The sequence below is a fragment of the Maylandia zebra genome, linkage group LG10, assembly GCF_041146795.1.
Source record: "Maylandia zebra isolate NMK-2024a linkage group LG10, Mzebra_GT3a, whole genome shotgun sequence".
Lineage (NCBI taxonomy): Eukaryota > Metazoa > Chordata > Actinopteri > Cichliformes > Cichlidae > Maylandia > Maylandia zebra.
Window position 1 is genome coordinate 7,696,812 of NC_135176.1, and position 20,856 is coordinate 7,717,667.

General features: G+C 43.5%; 1 protein-coding gene across 1 annotated transcript; it reads right to left on the minus strand.

The window, feature by feature from the left end:
- Positions 1-11,421: 11,421 nt before the first annotated feature.
- Positions 11,422-20,644, minus strand: LOC101480794 (scavenger receptor cysteine-rich domain-containing group B protein). Its single transcript, XM_004557454.3, has 11 exons — positions 20,412-20,644; positions 19,562-19,594; positions 18,916-18,954; positions 18,135-18,437; positions 17,965-18,033; positions 15,400-15,714; positions 15,081-15,149; positions 14,688-14,756; positions 14,189-14,503; positions 12,207-12,308; positions 11,422-12,099 (listed from the first exon to the last, which is right to left on the minus strand). The coding sequence occupies exons 1-11, from the start codon at positions 20,545-20,547 to the stop codon at positions 11,783-11,785; spliced, it is 1,767 nt and encodes a 588-aa protein (XP_004557511.1). The 5' UTR covers positions 20,548-20,644; the 3' UTR covers positions 11,422-11,782.
- Between the last annotated feature and the right edge of the window lie 212 nt (positions 20,645-20,856).

Below are 20,856 nucleotides of genomic sequence, written 5' to 3' on the forward strand. Positions count from 1 at the left end.
AGAGTGTGACACAGTGCAATATTTCCTCATTATATATTGTTATATTCCTATATACAGCTAATGTTCTCCATACACGTGTACAGGGTAACAGGGTTACAGGCTGTGTAACATCAGTATCTATAAAGGTGATCCCAAAAAGTTTATTTTGTTCATCTAGATATACCATTTCAGTGGGAGAAAACGTCACTCATCCAAGTGACTTCCTCAGTCTCAGCTGACTACAGGTTTCCCCAATCTTATGAGCATGCATCAAGATATAAAGGTGATCGTGTTATAGATATTCAAGTCATACCAAGATTGAAAAATCAAAAAGTCCGATTTACTGTCTTCAGGACTGACTGGCGAGTCATTTTCAGAAGTCGTCTATCTGATAAAGTAATAATAATAATGGATTGGATTTATATAGGCACCGAAAGCTCTTTACAATGCCACTATTCATTCACTCTCACACACTGGTGGAGGCAAGCTACAGTTGTAGTTGTAGCCACAGCTGCCCAGGGGCAGATTGACAGAAGCGAGGCTGCCATAACGCGCCATCAGCCCCTCTGGCCAACACCAGTAAATTAGAACTTTTTTATTTTATGTACATGTTTTTTCACAACTAAATTAATCTAATATGGTTTCTAATATTAAGATACAGTTATGATCAGTTTATGTGACTACCTTATTTACCATGGATATGCCATTTCCCCAGCCCAGAGACGGAGCACCCCCAGAACCTCACACCCATCCCGGACCCACCCAGGGGCAGCCAGGCTACCAGGTCAGTAACCCACGTCCGTCAGCACAGACCCTCCCCTAGCCCCGCTGCACACAGCCACGAGGAAACCGTCACCTAAGAGCCAACAGAGCCCCTAATTGGCCATGACCGCTACCCCGGGTTGAGCCCCCCAAGGAAGATGCCTCCGGGGAACCCCCCGACGCCCTAAGCATGTCCCTACCCCCACACCAATCACAACAGTGAAGGCGGGACCAAACTATGACCCCCCACCCCCACTAGGTGATGGAGCTGATCACAGGAGCCCAGAGCAATTGATCTGATGTGGTGGCTGAGGCTGTATCAAGACTAATGTAATTTAAGATGGCGGCGCGCACAGACGCAGCGGCCCGGAGCTCCTACACTTTTGCAGGTACTGTGTATTATTTCACACAGCCTGGGGTTACTTCAATACAACAGAGATGATCTACTACAACTAAGCCGTGGAGATCTTCAACTAACATCCGAGTATCTCATCCCCCCGGAGATCGTTAAGCAACCCCCGGGGCTACCCGCAACAGCAAGCCGCAGGAGGAGACGTTGCGAGCGGAGGCAGAAGAGAGGCAAGCGGGGAGGCCTGTGGGCACGGCTAAAGACTAGTCCGTTTAAACCACCACTCCCGATCATATTCCTCTCCAACGCCCGTTCAATCCGTTACAAACTGGATGAAATACGACTGCAGATCGCCACTCGACGGACTTTTAATAACTGTTCGTGCATGATTTTCACTGAAACCTGGCTGGACAGCGCCATTCCCGATGCGGCTATCGATCTAGCAGGCCGCACCGCCTATCGAGCCGACAGGTCTGCGGACTCGGGTAAGAAGACTGGCGGGGGGCTGTGCATCTATATTAACAACCTTTGGTGCACGAACGTCACGGTAACGGAAAAACTGTGCAGTACAGAGGTAGAACTGTTGGTGTTAAAGTGCCGTCCATTCTATCTCCCTCGGGAATTTTCTGCCGTTTACATCTGCGCTGTTTACATTCCACCAGATGCTAATGCTAAGCTAGCGTTAGCACAATTGAGCAGCAGCATCAATAACAGCCTGGTAGCACACCCGGACAGTGTCTTTATTGCGGCTGGGGATTTTAACCACGCGGACCTGAAATCTGTACTTCACAATTTCCACCGTAATGTGAAGTGTGCTACCAGAGGAGATAGAACGTTGGACCAGGTGTACACCAACATGGCGAATGCGTACAGAGCCCAGGCTTATCCCCACCTGGGTCTGTCAGACCATCTCTCCCTTCTGCTACACCCAATATACACACAAAAGATCAAGAGCACTGGGATTACAACCAAAACCGTGAGAACATGGCCGCAGGACGCTATTCCGATGCTTCAGGACTGTTTCCACTGCACAGACTGGGATGTATTCAAGGTGCAGGACACTGACAATCGTGTCGCATTGGACAGTTACACCTCCACTGTCTTGGACTACATCTGTTTCTGTGTGGACAATGTAACAACTTGGAAACGATTCCGTGTGTTCCCTAATAATCCACCCTGGATGACACACGGAGTTCAACAACTTATTCGAACAAGGAACAACGCTTTCAAATCCGGGGACCAGGAGGCATACAGTGCTGCCAGGGCCAACCTGAGAAGAGGCATCAAGACTGCCAAGCAGCAGCACAGGAGGCGTATCGAGGCCAGGTTTGAGAACAACACAAACCCAAGGCAGGTCTGGGAGGGCATCAGGGCTATCACGGACTACAAAAGAAGAACACCATCACCCTCAGCCGACAGTTCTACTCTGGCTGAGGATCTAAATCTCTTTTATGCCCGTTTTGACAGGGAGAACACCGACCCTGTCCTGTCCCCTCTCCCCTCAACCGACCCTGCTCCGGTCCTGAGCACTCATGAGCTGAGGCGTGTGTTCCGGAGCATTAACACCAGGAAGGCGGCCGGGCCGGATGGAGTGCTGGGCCGGGTGCTAAAAGACTGTGCTGCGGACCTGGCGGACGTCTTCACCTCTATATATAACACCTCGTTGTCCTGTTCACTGGTACCATCCTGTTTCAAAGCAGCAACCATCGTTCCCATCCCAAAACAGTCAAATGTCACATGTCTGAACGATTTCAGACCTGTGGCACTCACCCCCATTCCCGCCAAATGCCTGGAGAGACTGGTCATTAAACACATCAGAGCTGCTTTTCCACCATCCCTGGACTCGCACCAGTTTGCATACAGGGAGAACCGGTCAACCGAGGATGCGATCGCCACAGTGCTGCACACATTACTGAAGCACTTGGAACACAGGAACACCTATGCACGGCTCCTCTTTGTAGACTACAGCTCGGCTTTTAATACCATCCGGCCATACAAACTCCGTCCCAAACTCCACCAACTGGGACTTAACTCCTCTCTGTGCAACTGGATTGTGGACTTCCTCACTAACCGTAGACAGAGTGTCAGAGTGGGTAAGAACACCTCTTCCACCCTTGTGGTCAACACCGGTGCCCCTCAGGGGTGTGTTCTGAGCCCTCTGCTATACACTCTCTTCACCCATGACTGTATTTCCTCCTGCGCGTCCAATCTCATTGTTAAGTTTGCAGATGACACTACAGTGCTCGGACTTATATCCAACAATGATGAGACAAACTATAGGACAGAGGTGCAACAACTAGAGTCATGGTGCCACGACAATAACTTGGTCTTAAACACCAAAAAGACCAAGGAGATCATTGTAGATTTCCGGAAGAGGGGTCATAACAACCATCTGCCTCTCTTCATTGGCAGTGAGGCGGTGGAGAGGGTGAGCAGTTTTAAATTCTTGGGGGTAACTGTGACCGAGGACCTGTCCTGGGGCAACCATATCACCTCAGTTGTACGGAAGGCCCAACAGCGCCTCTACTACCTGAGGAGACTGCGGAGCGCACACATTCCCAGATCTCTGATGTTGAACTTCTACAACTGTGCCATCAGCAGCGTTCTGACGTATGGATTTCTAGTGTGGTTCCCCAGCTGCACCAAGGCCGATCAGCAAGCACTCCAGCGGGTGGTGAAAGAAGCTGGCAGAATTATTGGAACAAGTCTGCCAGAGATCAGTAATATCTTCCCCACTCGCTGTCTGAGGAGGGTGCACAGTATCCTGCGGGACCAACATCACCCTGCGCGCCACCTTTTCCATCTGCTGCCCTCAGGGAGAAGGTACAGGTCTATACAGGCCAGAACATCCAGACTGGCCAACAGCCTGTATCCACAGGCTGTGAGGCTCCTGAACTCTCTGCCCCCCTCTCACGGACAATAACCATATCCAACTTCTTAATAGCAATGAACTGGTCTGCATTGGTGCATCATATCTTTATTCTCTTCCCCCTCCCTCTTTCTTAAATAGATAACTATCATATCTGATATCATATCTCACAGTACAATAATATTGAATGGGTTGCATTGTTGTATTTTGTCATGTTTCTCAGGTCTTTGTCTGAATTTCTACGAACATTATTGCTAAGGATTGTCTTATTGCATTGGAGTCACACTGGGTTAAATATGTACACTTGGGTTTTAAGGGGTATTTATTATTTTCTTCTTTTTTTTTGGGTTGTATGGAAGCCCCAAACGCAATTTCATTGTTCTTGACAATGACAATAAATAAATAAATACTAAATACTAAATACTAATAGATAATTTCTATATTGGTTAGAATTAAGATTATTTTTATTTTTCCAGTTCATGAGGACAGTTTTCTTGGCTATGCATAGGGCAGTGAAAACCATATGGGCTATATTCTTTTCTGAAGTGACATTATCTAAGCTGCCCAACAAACACACTAAGGGGGAAGTTGGAATGTTACATTTCAGACACTTTGATAAGTCTTCACATATCTCGCGCCAAAACTTCTGAACTGGTGGACAGAACCAAAGAGCGTGGATATAAGTGTCCGGTGAATTGGTTTGGCAGTGTGAGCAGTTGTTGGTAGATGTAAAGCCCATCTTGAACATCCGATGACCTGTATAGTGCACTCTATGTAATATTTTGTATGAATTAATTGAAGACTGGGATTTCTAATTAGATGAAAGGTTTGGTGGCCTCAGAATCTCATCTCTGATTTTTGCGGATGATGTGGTTCTGTTGGCTTCATCGGGTGAGGGCCTCCAGCTCGCACTGGAGCGGTTCGCAGCCGAGTGTAACGCAGCGGGAATGAGGATCAGCACCTCCAAATCTGAGGCCATGGTTCTCAGCCGGAAAAGGGTGGAGTGCCCACTCCGGGTCGGGGATGAGTTCCTGCCCCAAGTGGAGGAGTTCAAGTATCTCGGAGTCTTGTTCGCGAGCGATGGGAGAAGGGAGCTGGAGATCGACAGACGGATTGGGGCTGCGGCTGCAGTAATGCGGACGCTGCACCGGTCAGTCGTGGTGAAGAGGGAGCTGAGTGTAAAAGCGAAGCTCTCAATTTACCGGTCGATCTACGTCCCTACCCTCACCTATGGCCACGAGCTGTGGGTAGTGACCGAAAGAACGAGATCGCGGATACAAGCGGCGGAAATGAGCTTCCTCCGAAGGGTGGCTGGCCTCTCCCTTAGAGATAGGGTGAGAAGTTCGGCCATCCGGGAGGGGCTTAGAGTAGAGCAGCTGCTGCTCCACATCGAAAGGAGCCAGCTGAGGTGGTTCGGGCATCTGGTAAGGATGCCCCCTGGGCGCCTCCTGGGCGAGGTGTTCCAGGCATGTCCCACCGGGAGGAGGCCCCGGGGCAGACCCAGGACACGCTGGAGAGATTATATCTCTCGGCTGGCCTGGGAACGCCTTGGTATTCCCCCGGACAAGCTGGAGGAGGTGGCTGGGGAGAGGGAGGTCTGGACCTCTTTGCTTAGGCTGCTACCCCCGCGACCCGACCTCGGATAAGCGGATGAAGATGGATGGATGGATGGATGGATGGATGGATGGATGAAAGGTTTTTAAGCAAATCTGAGACCAGAAGTTTAGGTCTAAGTTAACTGATAAATCCGCTTCCCATTTTGCAATAGGAAGTGATATTGATTCATCAGTTTTAGAAAGCATTCTGTATATTTTGGAAAGTAATTTGGGGGTTTTAAGAGTAAGAAATTGAACCACACTTGGTGGTGTTTGTAGTTAAACTTGACCCAGTTTAAATTTCTTTTTTACTATGGATTTAATTTGTTGATATTCTAAAAATCTTTTCTTGTTGATACATGGGTTCATTAACATATGACGTCTACATACAAACAAATACCTTGCCTGTGCGTTGTGTGTGTGTGTGTGTGGTCAGAGTGTGACCCCATATATGTATATATATATATATATATATATATATATATATACACTCAACAAAAATATAAACGCAACACCTTTGTTACTGCTCCCATTCCCCATGGGATGGACGTAGAGACCTAAAATTCATTCCAGATACACAATATAACCATCCCTCCCAAACAGTGGTCACAAATCAGTCCAAATGTGTGGTAGTGGGCACATCTGCTATATTGAGATAATCCATCCCACCTCACAGGTGTGCCACATCAGGATGCTGATCTGACATCATGAGTAGTGCACAGGTGTACCTCAGACTGCCCACAACAAAAGGCCACCCTGGAATGTGCAGTTTTGTCTCACAGCAAAATGCCACAGATGCCACAAGCAATGAGGGAGCGTGCATTGGCATGCTGACAGCAGGAATGTCAACCAGATCTGTCGCCCGTGCATTGAATGTTCATTTCTCAACCATAAGCCGTCTCCACAGGCGTTTCAGAGAATATGGCAGCACATCCAACCGGCCTCACAACCGCAGACCTCGTGTAACCACACCAGCCCAGGACCTCCACATCCAGCAGGTTCACCTCCAAGATCGTCTGAGACCAGCCACCCAGACAGCTGCTGGAACAATTGGTTTGCACAACCAAACAATTTCTGCACAAACTGTCAGAAACCGTCTCAGGGACGCTCAACTGCATGCCCGTCGTCTTCATCGGGGTCTTGACCTGACTCCAGCTCGTCGCCGTAACAGACTTGTGTGGGAAAATGCTCACATTCGATGGCGTCTGGCACGTTGGAGAGGTGTGCGCTTCACAGATGAATCATGGTTCACATTGTTCAGGGCAGATGGCAGCTGGGAATGTCCCAGTTCTTGCATGGCCAGCATACTCACCGGACATGTCACCCATTGAGCATGTTCGGGATGTGCTTGACCGGCGTATACGACAGCGTGTACCAGTTCCCACGAATATCCAACAACCTCGCACAGCCATTGAAGTGGAGTGGACCAACATTCCACAGCAGTAACAAAAGTGTTGCGTTTATATTTTTGTTGAGTGTATATACGTATATATATGTATATATTCAATTCAATTCAATTTTATTTATATAGCGCCAAATCACAACAAAAGTCGCCTCAAGGCGCTTCATAGATACAGAGAAAAACCCAACAATCATATGACCCCCTATGAGCAAGCACTTTGGCGACAGTGGGAAGGAAAAACTCCCTTTTAACAGGAAGAAACCTCCGGCAGAACCAGGCTCAGGGAGGGGCGGCCATCTGCTGCGACTGGTTGGGGTGAGAGAAGGAAGACAGGATAAAAGACATGCTGTGGAAGAGAGACAGAGGTTAATAACAGATATGATTCAATGCAGAGAAGTCTATTAATACATAGTGAGTGAGAAAGGTGACTGGAAAGGAAAAACTCAATGCATCATGGGAATCCCCTGGCAGCCTATGTCTATTGCATCATAACTAAGGGAGGATTCAGGGTCACCTGGTCCAGCCCTAACTATATGCTTTAGCAAAAAGGAAAGTTTTAAGCCTAATCTTAAAAGTAGAGATAGTGTCTGTCTCCCGAATCCAAACTGGAAGCTGGTTCCACAGAAGAGGGGCCTGAAAACTGAAGGCTCTCCCTCCCATTCTACTTTTAAATACTCTAGGAACAACAAGTAGGCCTGCAGTGCGAGAGCGAAGTGCTCTAATAGGGTGATATGGTACTACAAGGTCATTAAGATAAGATGGGGCCTGATTATTTAAGACCTTGTATGTGAGGAGCAGGATTTTGAATTCAATTCTGGATTTAACAGGAAGCCAATGAAGGGAAGCCAATACAGGAGAAATATGCTCTCTCTTTCTAGTCCCTGTCAGCACTCTTGCTGCAGCATTTTGGATTAGCTGAAGGCTTTTCAGTGAGTTTTTTTGGACATCCTGATAATAATGAATTACAGTAGTCCAGCCTGGAAGTAATAAATGCATGAACTAGTTTTTCAGCGTCACTCTGAGACAGGATATTTCTAACTTTAGAGATGTTGCGCAAATGGAAGAAAGCAGTCTTACATATTTGTTTAATATGTGCGTTGAAGGACATGTCCTGGTCAAAAATGGCTCCAAGGTTCCTCACAGCGTTACTGGAGGCCAAGGTAATGCCATCCAGAGTAAGAATCTGGTTAGATACCATATTTCTAAGCTTTTCAGGGCCAAGTACAATAACCTCAGTTTTATCTGAATTAAGAAGCAGAAAGTTAGCGGCCATCCAGGTCTTTATGTCTTTAAGACATTCCTGCAGTTTAACTAATTGGTGTGTGTTATCTGGCTTCATGGACAGATAGAGCTGGGTGTCATCAGCATAGCAGTGAAAATGTATGCTATGTCTACTAATGATGCTGCCTAGGGAAGCATGTATAATGTAAACAGAATTGGTCCTAGCACTGAACCCTGTGGAACTCCATAATTAACCTCAGTGTGTGAAGAGGACTCTCCATTTACATGCACAAATTGGAGTCTATTAGATAGATATGATACAAACCACTGCAGTGCAGTACCTGCAATACCTACAGCATGTTCTAATCGCCCTAATAGGATATTATGGTCAACAGTATCGAATGCTGCACTAAGGTCTAGCAGGACAAGCACAGAGAGGAGTCCACTGTCAGAGGCCATAAGAAGATCATTTGTAACCTTCACTAAAGCTGTTTCTGTGCTGTGATAAGCTCTGAAACCTGACTGAAACTCTTCCAATAAGCCATTCCTCTGCAGATGATCTGTTAGCTGTTTGACAACTACTCTTTCAAGGATTTTTGATATGAAAGGAAGGTTGGAGATTGGCCTATAATTAGCTAAGACTGCTGGGTCTAGAGATGGCTTTTTGAGTAAAGGTTTAACTACAGCCAGCTTGAAGGCCTGTGGTACATAGCCGATTATTAGAGATAGGTTGATCATATTTAAGATCGAAGCATTAATTAATTAATGGCAGGAAAAGACACGTTGATGGTTTAGAGGAAGTAATTATTGAAGTTAACTCAGAAAGATCAATTGGAGAAAAAGAGTCTAACTTAACATCAATGGTACTAAGAGTAGCTGTAGATAATATTACATCTGTGGGATGATTACTGGTCATTTTTTCTCTAATGATAAAAATTTTATTTGTGAAGAAGTTCATGAAGTCATTACTAGTTAACGTTAAAGGGATGGTTGCCTCAAAAGAGCTCTGACTTTTTGTCAGCCTGGCTACAGAGCTGAAGAGAAACCTGGGGTTGTTCTTATTTTCTTCAATCAGTGATGAATAGTAAGATGTTCTGGCTTTGCGGAGGGCTTTCTTATAAAACAGCAAACTATTTCTCCAGGCTAAATGATGATCCTCTAAATTTGTGACACGCCATTTCCTCTCCAGATTACGAGTCATCTGCTATATATACGTATATATGTGTGTATATATGTATATATATGTATATATATGTGGTGCAACGGATCACAGTTGATCCATAATCCCTAATCCGAACCGATCCCACTCCACGGTTCGGCACGCACGTGATCCGAAGATTCGAAAAAGAAGGAAAAAAAGTATGTGTATCGTGCACGTGGTGGGTCTGTCAAGCGATAGTTATGGCCAGTGCTAGTGGTCCAAGTGGAGGAGCAGAGGAGTTTTCCGTATTTAAGCAGCCCTTTGCTGCCCAATCCGACCGTGCTAAAGCTATTACAAAAGCTATTGGGGTGTTTAGCTGCAGACGGGAGTCCGTATTCTGTTGTGCAAAACAAGGGGTTTAAACTATGATGAACGTGCTTGAGCCACGCTATGATATCCCGTTCGCGCCTACTTTAGTGGCAAGATTGTTCCAAGCAGGTATGAGCAGGAAAAGATTTAAGTTGTGGCTGAACTGTCCCAGGCATCTTCTGTTGCCATAACTACTACAAATGGGTGGATCTCCAGGGCAACGGAAAGCTACGTGACCATGACAGCTCATTATATCACAGCAGAGTGCAATATAATGAGTATAATGTATTATTGTAGGGTCTACCTTACAATATAAAGTGCCTTGAGGCGACTGTTGTTGTGATTTGGCGCTTTATAAATAAAATTCAAATGAATTGAATTGAGTGGTAGATACAAAGACTGTACTGCCCTATATCCAAAAATTGATCCTATCCGTGACTTAAAACCGTGATCCGATCTGAACCGTTTTGATCCGTTGCACCCCTAAAATATATATATATATGTATTAGGGGTGCAACGATACACAAAATTCACGGTTCGGTTCGGTTCGATACTTTGGTGTCACGGTTCGATATTTTTTTGATACAAAAAAAATGTTCATGCCTTTTTAATTTGTCATTTATTAAATTTTCACAGCACATTCCGCACCACATCTCTGTGCGTTCATCATTTGTTTGAAGCCAGCTCACCTCCTGCAACTACTTTTCCGAGAATACACGCTTCTTTTGTGGTTCAGACTCCTTCTGACATTTCTTTGGAGGTGGAGGAACATCACAGTAATTGCTTAAAGGAGCTTCTTCGACATCTTTAAGAGTTCTAAACAAATGTCTGTCCTCCTCCTGAAAATCTTATGTACGCAAACACGCGTTGAAATTTCTTATCTTGTTTATCTTTTTTATTTTGACAGCGAATGCGCACCTGCGGACCACTTATGTGCAGCCCTGGTTATTTAGCTTGTCATATTGCAGCCACAGAAATTCTTTTGTCCATGAAACCATAAAGCTGCACTTTCTTTTTGCCTTATAGTCTGATTTGTCATAACTTTTCCGTTTTGTGGTAAGCTTTTCTTTGGCTGTCACTTCTTCACCCTGACCTGTCTTATTTGGCTCAGCAGAACTAAAATATATATCCTGCTGCTTTTACACGCGCACTCACATAACGCTCAGCGATTCTCTGCGCGATCAACCTCTCACATGTTTAAGCTTGCTGTGGGAGAGTTCACTTGTCATGTTTGCATAGTAAGCTAACGATTGATAAGACTATGTCAGAGGAATTGGTGCGCAAATTATCATCACTCACCAATCAGTGCTGTCGCTCTCTATACACAGTTCGCGCGATTGCAAAGTGAAAGCAAAAAACCCAGCGCAAATTCAAACGCGATTTCAATATGTCACATATTGACAGTGGCTCACCAATGCCAATGACATAATTACCCAGCTATATTTCCGAAACAATGCAAAAGCATTGACATATATTTTTCCTTCCTACAATAGGCCGACGGGCAGGGCAGAGATAAATTTTGGTAGCCCGACTGGAACGGTTCAATATCAATATGAATATCGTTGCACCCCTAATATATATATATATATAAATAATTATGGAATAAAAGCACAGTTATTTCATGTATATACAAGCTATACCACATTTATTTATGTGTATTTCAGTGTTATAGATTATAGTATACAGTGTCATTTATGTTATATCATACATATTTGTGGATTGTGGAGCAGAGGCTGTTCTGTAAAAATAGCTTTAATCCACAGACTTCCTCAAGTATATTCCTTAAGTGAAAAATAACATGTACAGTATATATTTTAACAAAAACAGAAAGACAGACAGTTAAAAGCTTTACTTTTCTTCATTTATCAAACAACTGTGTACATTTTGTTTTACATAATATATTTATAAAGTGCTTAATAGGCTTATATAGTTATAGAATATAATCATGGAATGGCATATTAACTGTTACTTATGTTGGTGATGGTGGAATATTACTTCAGCAATGTGTCAGCTGTTATTTACATAATGTACACAAGTCCGAGGACGGTACACCCACATCCTAACACATGTTGGTGGGAGTGCGGTTCTGCTGAAATCATGATGGCGAGCAGGTGACACCAGCATCTTCAGAGTGGTCGCAGTTGTGTACATTCCAGGATATATGGGAGCAGCTCTGCAGGGATCTCTCAGTACCTCTGCACTTGAGGTTGTCTAGCAGGATTGTTCCCGTGCCGGGCCCAAAGTAAGCTTCTCCCCGAGCTGCTATGGCTTCACCGCAGCCCACTTGACGGCACACCACCTGGGCATCTGGGAGGTCCCAGGCATCATCGCACACTGTGCCCCATCCTGAATTCAAGTACATTTCCACTCGACCCTCACACCGGTGCTGGCCACCCACCAGTCTTACCAAACCTACATAAAAAACAATTCTTTTAAACTTTGAGCATTGATTGCTTCTGAGAATCAGTCCAGAGGAAGGTGACATTATTGTGAAATAACTGAGGGTATATGTGACTTACCTTCAGGTGGTTGTGTGGTGGTTGCGGTGGTGGTTGTTGGTATTGTTTCTGTTACTCTGAATTCACGCACACTTGCAAGATCAAAAAACTGGGGATCAAAAGCTAAGGGGAAACAGAGAAGAGAGAATTATGTTCATGTATTCAAGGAATAGTCATTGAATATTAGGTCACAAAAGTAATATCACACTTATCTAACAGGGATTTTAATGACTTATAAGAAACCTGTTTGCTTCTTCTGTTCCTAGAAGCCAATAACCCAGACACAGACTTTGCAGAGGCAATTTCATCAAGATATTGCCTCTGCAAAGTCTGTTTATAACAGTCTGTTTATAACAGACTATGTTTTTGTAAAGATGTTTGCACAAATTACACCCCTTTATCTGTTCTAATTACTTACTAAAGGCAAAACTACTCAAAGCAACTGCTACTGTTAAAAAGAAACTGCATTAAAACATTTCCTGATTAATTTGGAACCAAGGATTTACAGTACATATAAAAGAGGATATTTGTGCTTTTGATTTAGCCTGAAAGAAGTCATATTTGGCATGGAGGCATTCAGTGACGCTGATGTGCCTTGACTCATCCACTGTTTTTCATGCTCTCTGGGCTGTTTCGTCCTCAAAGTACTATAGTCATGCATTGCAACTGGCCAGCCCAGCAGGGCGGGTGTAGATGACTAGATACATAGGTGGTATGGGCTTTTAGGGGAACTCATGAAGTTCCCGCAAAGCCAGAAGTCATTCATATGTTCATATGCAGTGTTGGGGAGTAACGGAATACATGTACCGCCGTTACGTATTTAAAATACAAGATATGAGTAACTGTATTCCTTTACAGTTACCATTTAAAAAGGTGGTATTCAGAATACAGTTACTTTGCTGAAATAAAGGGATTACACGGCGGTATTTTCCTGTTTCATATGTTTGGCTATGCCTAACTATAGCCTCTCTATTTTTGACAAAACACGCATTAAGATGCTCTAATGTCTGTGTCTCAATCTCGCGGCCCATGTCACACCTACTTGCGGCCCGCATAATGACGTGAAGAAATATTTTTAAAAATTATTCACAAAAATGATTTAATATGAAGGCAATAGGCAGAGTGTTACAGGCATCGCCCTAAAGAATGTAGCCTCATGGGCAGTGTAGTCCGTGCTGCAGGGAGAATCGACTGCCATACCCGTTATGTGTCTGTGAGCGAGGGAGGGAGAAAAAGGAGAGTCAAAAAGTATGAGCTGTCACCGACCAGAAGCGGGTGATGGAAGCATGCAAATATAATAATAACCACTGCAGCCAAAAAGAGTGCCTGACGAGCCCAGTTGTAAGTAAGCTATTAAGACTCGACTGTACACCTTTTTCGTGTTTTTCTCCAAAACAAAATATTCTATTGAAGCAGCCTTTCAACGCCTCTCTCTGTCTCTCGCTAGCAAGGTTGACCCAGACAACAAAGTAAAGCTAGTTTTCATCTACAAGCCTGACACGGAACCCAGAGGTCCCTTTACTACGGTTCAGAGCCGTGGACCTGTTTTATATACGTGTGAAACAGTTTTCTATACGAGATCGCTGCAAAAAGTGCAGCCTTACCTAATGTCCACCCTACTGTTACTCATTTTATATTAAGATTTTAAAAAAATCTAATCGGTATTGGTATGGTGAGTAACATTCAGTAAAAGTAATAATTCACACAGCAATAGTACATTCATGTAGTTGTAAAAAGCATGATAATATAATAGGTAATCCAAAGTATTCAGAATACGTTACTCTCATTGAGTAACATAATGGAATACGTTACGAAATACATTTTGGGGCATGTATTCTGTAATCTGTAGTGGAATACATTTTAAAAGTAACCTTCCCAACATTGTTCATATGACAATAGTACAGACATTACAGACATTTACCAAGTTCAGTATATGCACGTGCTATAAGTGTATGTTTAATGAAGCCTAGTTTAGTGCTGCGAGAAAATAAATAAGGTCTTACGTGCGCAGATAACTCCAGCATCCTCATGATGGCCACAGTTGTGCTGACCCCACCCCAGGTGGAAGCACTGGGATAGCTCTAGTTCAAATCCACTACATTGCACATTGTCCAGCAAGATTGGGCCTGAACCGTGGCCAAAGTAGGCATTGGACTTGGCTGCAATAGGTGCGCCACATCCAAGCTGCCTACACACTACTTTGGCATTGGGCATGTCCCAGTCATCATCACACACTGTCCCCCAAACATTTTTGTAGAGGACCTCTACACGACCCTGGCAGCTACTGTTGCCATTTACCACACGAATGGCTGACGTAACTGCAAGAGGCGAAACACACGGATGCGTTATTGCAATTTTAGACTAGAAATTCTTTTCTTTGTAGATTACATTGCTGATGGTGCACAGTGTTCAATACTAAAACGCACGCACGCACGCACGCACACACACACACACACACACACACACACACACTTAATTTTTATACATCAAACAGAATGCTACCTCTTGTTTGGGTGGTTGTTGTTGTTGTTGTAACTGTTGTTGTTGTGCTTGGTGACTTGGTGACTGGAACTTTTTGTGTAGTTGTAGGGGAAGACAGAAAAAATACAATTACTTGATACATGAATACACCAGACAACCCGTTTATGATGGCAGGGTTAGGTTATGGAACACATGCACCACTTTGTTTTGTGGCACTGTGGTGCAGCATGTATATGATCAACAGGGGAAGAATGGCTCACCCTGTTGGTCATATATCAAAATGCACATTTTGTTCCTATTATTAATTATTAACCCAGGACAACAAATGGAACAGGCTGGTGAACAGAAGCAATAATCAGACTGAGCTTGTTTGCACAAAGTTGAACATAGTGTGTAGTGAATGGTACGTTTTACCTTCAGTGTTCAATGTTCCCCACAGCCCTCTCTGGGCCCCTGTTGCTACTGGTGGTATAGTAGTGGACCCTAAAGTGGGTGAAAAATAAAATTTATACCAGTGCTTTATGAAATGCAACTAAATTCTGTGCAGACATTTTTGCTGTCCAGCTAAGATGAATCTGACTGATTTTCTGATACTTGCTAAATTTTTGCCATAAGTTTCACTTACATAACATAACTTTCACTCTGGCAGGCTATCATGCTAAAGTGTAATTGTGAACTTAATATCTTAGTTGCAGGTGTGCTACTCATGCTAATGTGACAGTTCTAAGAGTACCGGTGCAGGTGACCCCAGCGTCCTCATGATGGCCACAGTTGTGTTTACCCCAACCCAGGCTCTTGCATTTAGTCAGGTCCTGCTCCGTGCCCTGGCAGTTGACGTTGTCCAGAAGAATTAGCCCGGTACCGTAGCCAAAGTAGGAGTTGGTGTGTGCAGAGACAGCACTGCCGCAGCCACTCTGTTGGCATACTACCTTGGCATTGTTGAGTACCCAGTCATCATCGCACACTGTCCCCCAGTTTCCCTGGTAGAAGATCTCGACTCGGCCCTGGCACGAGTTCTGTCCATTAATCAGACGGATGGTGCCATCTCCTAAAGTAAGCAGGAGAGGGAGGGATTTGTAGGCACTAATCTTGATAAAGCTTTTTCTTTACAGAGCATATTTTTATACTCTGTAAGTTTTTATTAGATTCTCTATGTATGTCATTTTGGGGGTATCAAAGGGAACAGCAGCTGCTGTGATTTGACACTGATACACAGAAAGAAGGCAATACAATGCACACTACAGAGTGCAGAGGAAAAACCAAAAGTGAAGCGCTAAATTGACATCTAATATTGCACTAAGCACAGATGTTGTCATCATATGCCTCTTTGTGGACAGAAACAAGGAGACAATAGCCATTCTTATGTGTCCATCATTTAAGAAAGCCCTGAATTTGGACGCCTTTACTCAATTCCCACAGGGTTACATAGTGGTTAATGGAAAAGTAGCTAGATACGTCAACTTGTTAACTAAATTCTTCTTCTTCTTCTTTTGGTCTCTCACAATTCTTTGGGGGATTATAAGAAAACACAAGAGGATGACTGCTACAAAGGCAAACCCAGCAAACAATAGGTATGGCCTGGAATTCATGAGGCCTTTGGGGCGTGTTCAAAAGTTTCCATTATCCCACAAGTCTTTGAAGGTGAACTGAAATAATATATTGCTTCAGTTCTATTTGTGTTCCTTGATTAATGAAGTTGTTCATTTTGTGAGTCTTCCCGCATTTTTGACTGAGCACAATGACAAAATAAACCATTGTTCATTCTTTAATGCAACCTGCCCTTGCATTTCGTGGCAACATCTGGCATACCACCTGTCAGCAACAATTTGATTAGGGCGTGAAAATCATCTAAAGAAAAACTGATCTGATGGTGAATTCTTTACAGTATACAACATAAATTAAAGGTGTTCCCTGTGGTCTGTGTCATACTTTGTTTGTTTATATATTACTTTTAAAATTTGTATTGCACTGATGTAAGTATATGAAAAACCTAATCTGCTTATTTAACAGCGAGGCAGTGCAGCATCTTTTGCTTAAAGCAATTTCATCAGTTTTGTCCCCTGAAGATTAACTCCACATACAGGTGTGGAGTTAATCTTCACACCTGTTGGTTTAGATGCTTAGACCTACGACAATAGATTGGCTTGGGTGCATTATGGTATGGAGAAAAACAAAAAAACCCTCACTGCTATGTAATCAAACATTCAATTTCAAATTCACACACATCTGCCAGCTGCACATCCAACCAAAACAGAGTAATATAAGCAGGCATGCTTATGGCCACCAGATGAATTCAATTTGTTGGTTTTAGTTCGTTCTCCCTTTGGGCTCGGAGTGTCATGGTCCATAGTTTTCTTTTGGGTTTAAGTATGCTTTAAGTTTGAGCAGTTTTTTGTTTCATTTGAACCTTTAGTCATCCCATGACCTGGGTTTTCTGTGTCATATATGTTTAGAGTTGTTGCTTTAATCTAGTTCTTTGTGCTATATTTTATGTTTTGTTTAGAGTTTGTTTTCTAGGCTTGTTACTATAATCTTTCTTTCAGTTTATGGTTATTGGTTATTCATATTATTCTTTGCTTTCAGTTTAACTTGAGTTTTTGTCTCTGTGCCCCGTTTGTCACTCGTGTCCTGCTTTACTTTGCAAGTTAGTTCTCTCCTGTATTTGGTATTAAGTTTTATATCCCCTGTGCTGTTATCATTCATGTGTTTCACCTGTTCTTTATTTTCCCCAGCTGTTGTTTTTTCCAGGATTAGTCCCTGGCATTTAAAGCCTCAGCTGGCCTTAGTTCTCTGTCGTGTCATGCTGTTTTTGTTCACTGTTTTTTTCCTGCATGGCTGCTTGTGAGTATTCCCTGGTTTTGGACTTTGTTGTTTGACACTTATTGGACTCCTGCTATGCTGGAATAGAGGTTATGGCTTTTGTTTTCTGCATTTGGGTCCACATCCATCATGAGAGAAGGACAAATAGCAAAAAGTGCAGTAAAACAGCAAATGTGAACTGAAAGTCTCTACAAGACTTCAGTTCACATTTGAGAAACTTCAGTTTTGAGGATCATTTTTCTGTAGGTAAATGATTATAATACAGTGAGTTAACACACTCACATACAAATGACTTTGTATAGACCTATGTATACAAATTAGTGCAGCTTTAATTTTTATATGAACAAAATGTCAGTCATGACATATTTATTATATTAATTTTCATGTTTTGCTGGGTTAGGTATCTGTTTCAATAATCTATCTATCTATACACTGGCAGAAGACCAGTCTCATTTTCATAAAAGCAGAGGGCACTTACGTAAACCAGATATGGACTGGGGTGGTGTGCTGGGTTCCTCAAGACCTCTGAACCCCAGCAAGGTTGGTTCTAGCGGCCGAATGAAAAGAAAAGCAGCAATTTCATTATGTTTATTCCTTTTTTTCCTCCTCCCACTTGGGGTTTTATCCACTTAGAATTTTGTATTTTACCTCTGCAGGTGACACCCACATCTTCATAGTGGTAACAGTTGTGGATGCCCCACCCCAGACTACGGCACTGGCTGAGCTCCATTTCACTTCCTCTGCAGTCCACATTATCCAACATGATGAGCCCAGTGCCCTGTCCAAACTTAGAGCTGCTGGACACCGCCACAGCCACCCCGCATCCCAGCTGACGACACACGACATTTGCATCCACCATGTCCCAATCGTCATCACACACGGTGCCCCACGAGCCGTTGTATTGCACCTCCACTCTGCCCTCACACCTGCTCCGCCCATTCATCAGTTGTACTTCAGAGAGATGAGCAGAAAATATTTGTCAGGCTTTCTCTCTCAGAGGAGACATTTTGAAAACATGTGCTTCTGATATGAAGAAAAGAGACTGGCCAGGCTCTAATGTAATGACAGGTAATAGGAAAGAAAAAATTCCTCTGGGAAAAAAAAGTCTAATCCTAAATTAAGGCTATCAATAAGCCACATGACTCCTTGGAAGTGAGTGAAATGGATGCAGGAGGAGGATAGGAGGTTATATAGCAATTAAGTAGGGATTAGAGAAATGGAGAGCTGGGAAAGTGACCTTGTTTAAAGAGCCCCAGGCGCTGTGCTACCTTCTGTACTTTCTTTCACTGACATACAGCCAGACGCTGATAGGTTTTCATGACGTGACTAGGATGCAGATAATTTTTTCACCCCGAATGTTTTAGGCTGTTGCCAGATGGATGTGAATGTGTGGACTGGATGTGGAGGTCACTGTCTATTTCAAACTTACCTTGATACTCCGTCTTCACTGGGCTTTGCACGCCACTGTCTGAAAACAAAGGGAGGATTGGACATGTGAAAGAAAGTGAGAGTGTATGGTTAAATTATTTGATGAAAGGTGGTTTTTGTTGTTCTATAGTTACTGTACACTATATCTACTATATCTATTTTCCTGTAACATGAGAGACAGACTGAAATCACAACAGCAGGCCTGTTCAGACTGTACCCGATGCTACAGAAATATGTTAGCATCCTGCTTTAACTTTTGCAAATACTCTCATCAAGTACAGCTTACTTTATATTAAGCTGACTACATTGAAGCATTTTCATGCTTAAGTATATATATTGCTATGCAAAACACAAGGGGTCCATGTGCAACCCTGTGATGTGAGGCTACATCCCACAATGGATGGAGGACAGTCTATGCCCGAAGACTAATACAATATCTCAGATTTCTGCACCGAACAAAGACACTAAAGAGATAACCATTGCACCCAATGTGGGTCACTTCACGGGCTGGTCCCATGTGTTTGTGACTCTGAAACATGAACATACATGAAACCTAAGGTCTCATGCAGGGTTTGCATTTGTTTTCTGGAAGAGCGGATCGCAAGGAAATAGAAAAGTAAGTGGCGATTAACTTGGATGTTACTTACCGGGTAAAGCCCGTCTGCTTATTTTGATGTCCCCTGAAATTAAAGCACAAAATTAAAAGGTTAGTGAGGCACACGTTTCGTCATCTGTTGGCTCTGTCCAGAGACAAAAGCAGTTATGTGCTGTCAGCACATTTAAATAAGTTGCTGTGCCCACGTGTTGATTCAGTGAGTCAAATTGATCTTGTCTCACTTCAAAATCAACTGCAGGGCTTTTAACCAACTATTGCTGTGGAAACACTGGCCAGGTAGTGGCTGTGGACACAAAAGCACTCATCTACAGGGCGTTTACTTGCAAGTACACCAGGTTCTCGAGCATTATTAGTGCCTCGAATGTGCTTAAACAGTGGCACAGAAGAAATCATCTCATGTGTCACAAACTGGCTCAATTCATCTCCATGGCAACATTTTCTGTTTTGGGAGATGTCCCAAATCTCAAAGTGAATTCATGGATTAGACAGTATGTTGAATGCACTCACTGAAAAAAAATAATCTAATGGAAGTGTACAGCATACTTAAGATTTTAGACTTCTTACAGCCACAGTCCAGCCTTTGGTTAGTGGGAATATGTCCCCTATGGGAAATGACATAATTTAATAAGCTGCTCTATCCAAAACTGGTCACCGAGAATCTGAAAGAAAAGCATAAACTCCTTAAGCTTTTCTTTTTGTCACATTGTAATGGACAACAATGCACAGCAATGATGATGCAGAACAAACATAATTTGTTGTCTACTATCACATGACATGAAGTAAAGCTTTCTGCATTATTACATTCAGGTAGCATCATGAGTGAACGGTCTTCCCTTATGTGCAGCAATTCATTGAACGTACTCCCATTTCCAAGCACTCACCAAATCTCAACAGAATGCTGACGGCTACCAAGACGAGGGTTCCCAGCAGAGAAACCAGGAGCCAGACGGCTGGGTTCCAGCACCTGCATTCACTCTCCACCACGCGCTGGCCTCGCATGGCTCCCTGACTGGCCATCCGCCTGCAAAACACAGATTCACACTCGCTCAGTCCCTCTAATTTGGTGTCCCGTAATGTTGAGATGTAACCAGTGGGCTACACTTTTCTACTACAACATTGCAGCCAGCTGTTTTTAATCTTGGTTCAGACAAGCCTAATTAGTAGTATTGGATTGTTTTCACTGATTAAGCCCGAAGCTGTTGGTATTGTATTGATGGTAGTCTGAGGTCAAGCCTGATAGAAGAGGACAGCTCAGACAAAAATCTTTCCCAGGAATCACATGACACTGGTTGTTTCCTAAGTGACACAAAAAGGATGTGAGGAATC

Coding starts and splice junctions, on each gene's coding strand:
- LOC101480794 (XM_004557454.3), bottom strand. CDS start 20,547: ATGGCCAGTCAGGGAGCCATGCGAGGCCAGCGCGTGGTGGAGAGTGAA. Junction 18,438..18,915: donor AGTGAAGACGGAGTATCAAG/GTAAGTTTGAAA, acceptor ATCTCTCTGAAG/TACAACTGATGAATGGGCGG. Junction 18,034..18,134: donor TGTGGGTGTCACCTGCAGAG/GTAAAATACAAA, acceptor TTCGGCCGCTAG/AACCAACCTTGCTGGGGTTC.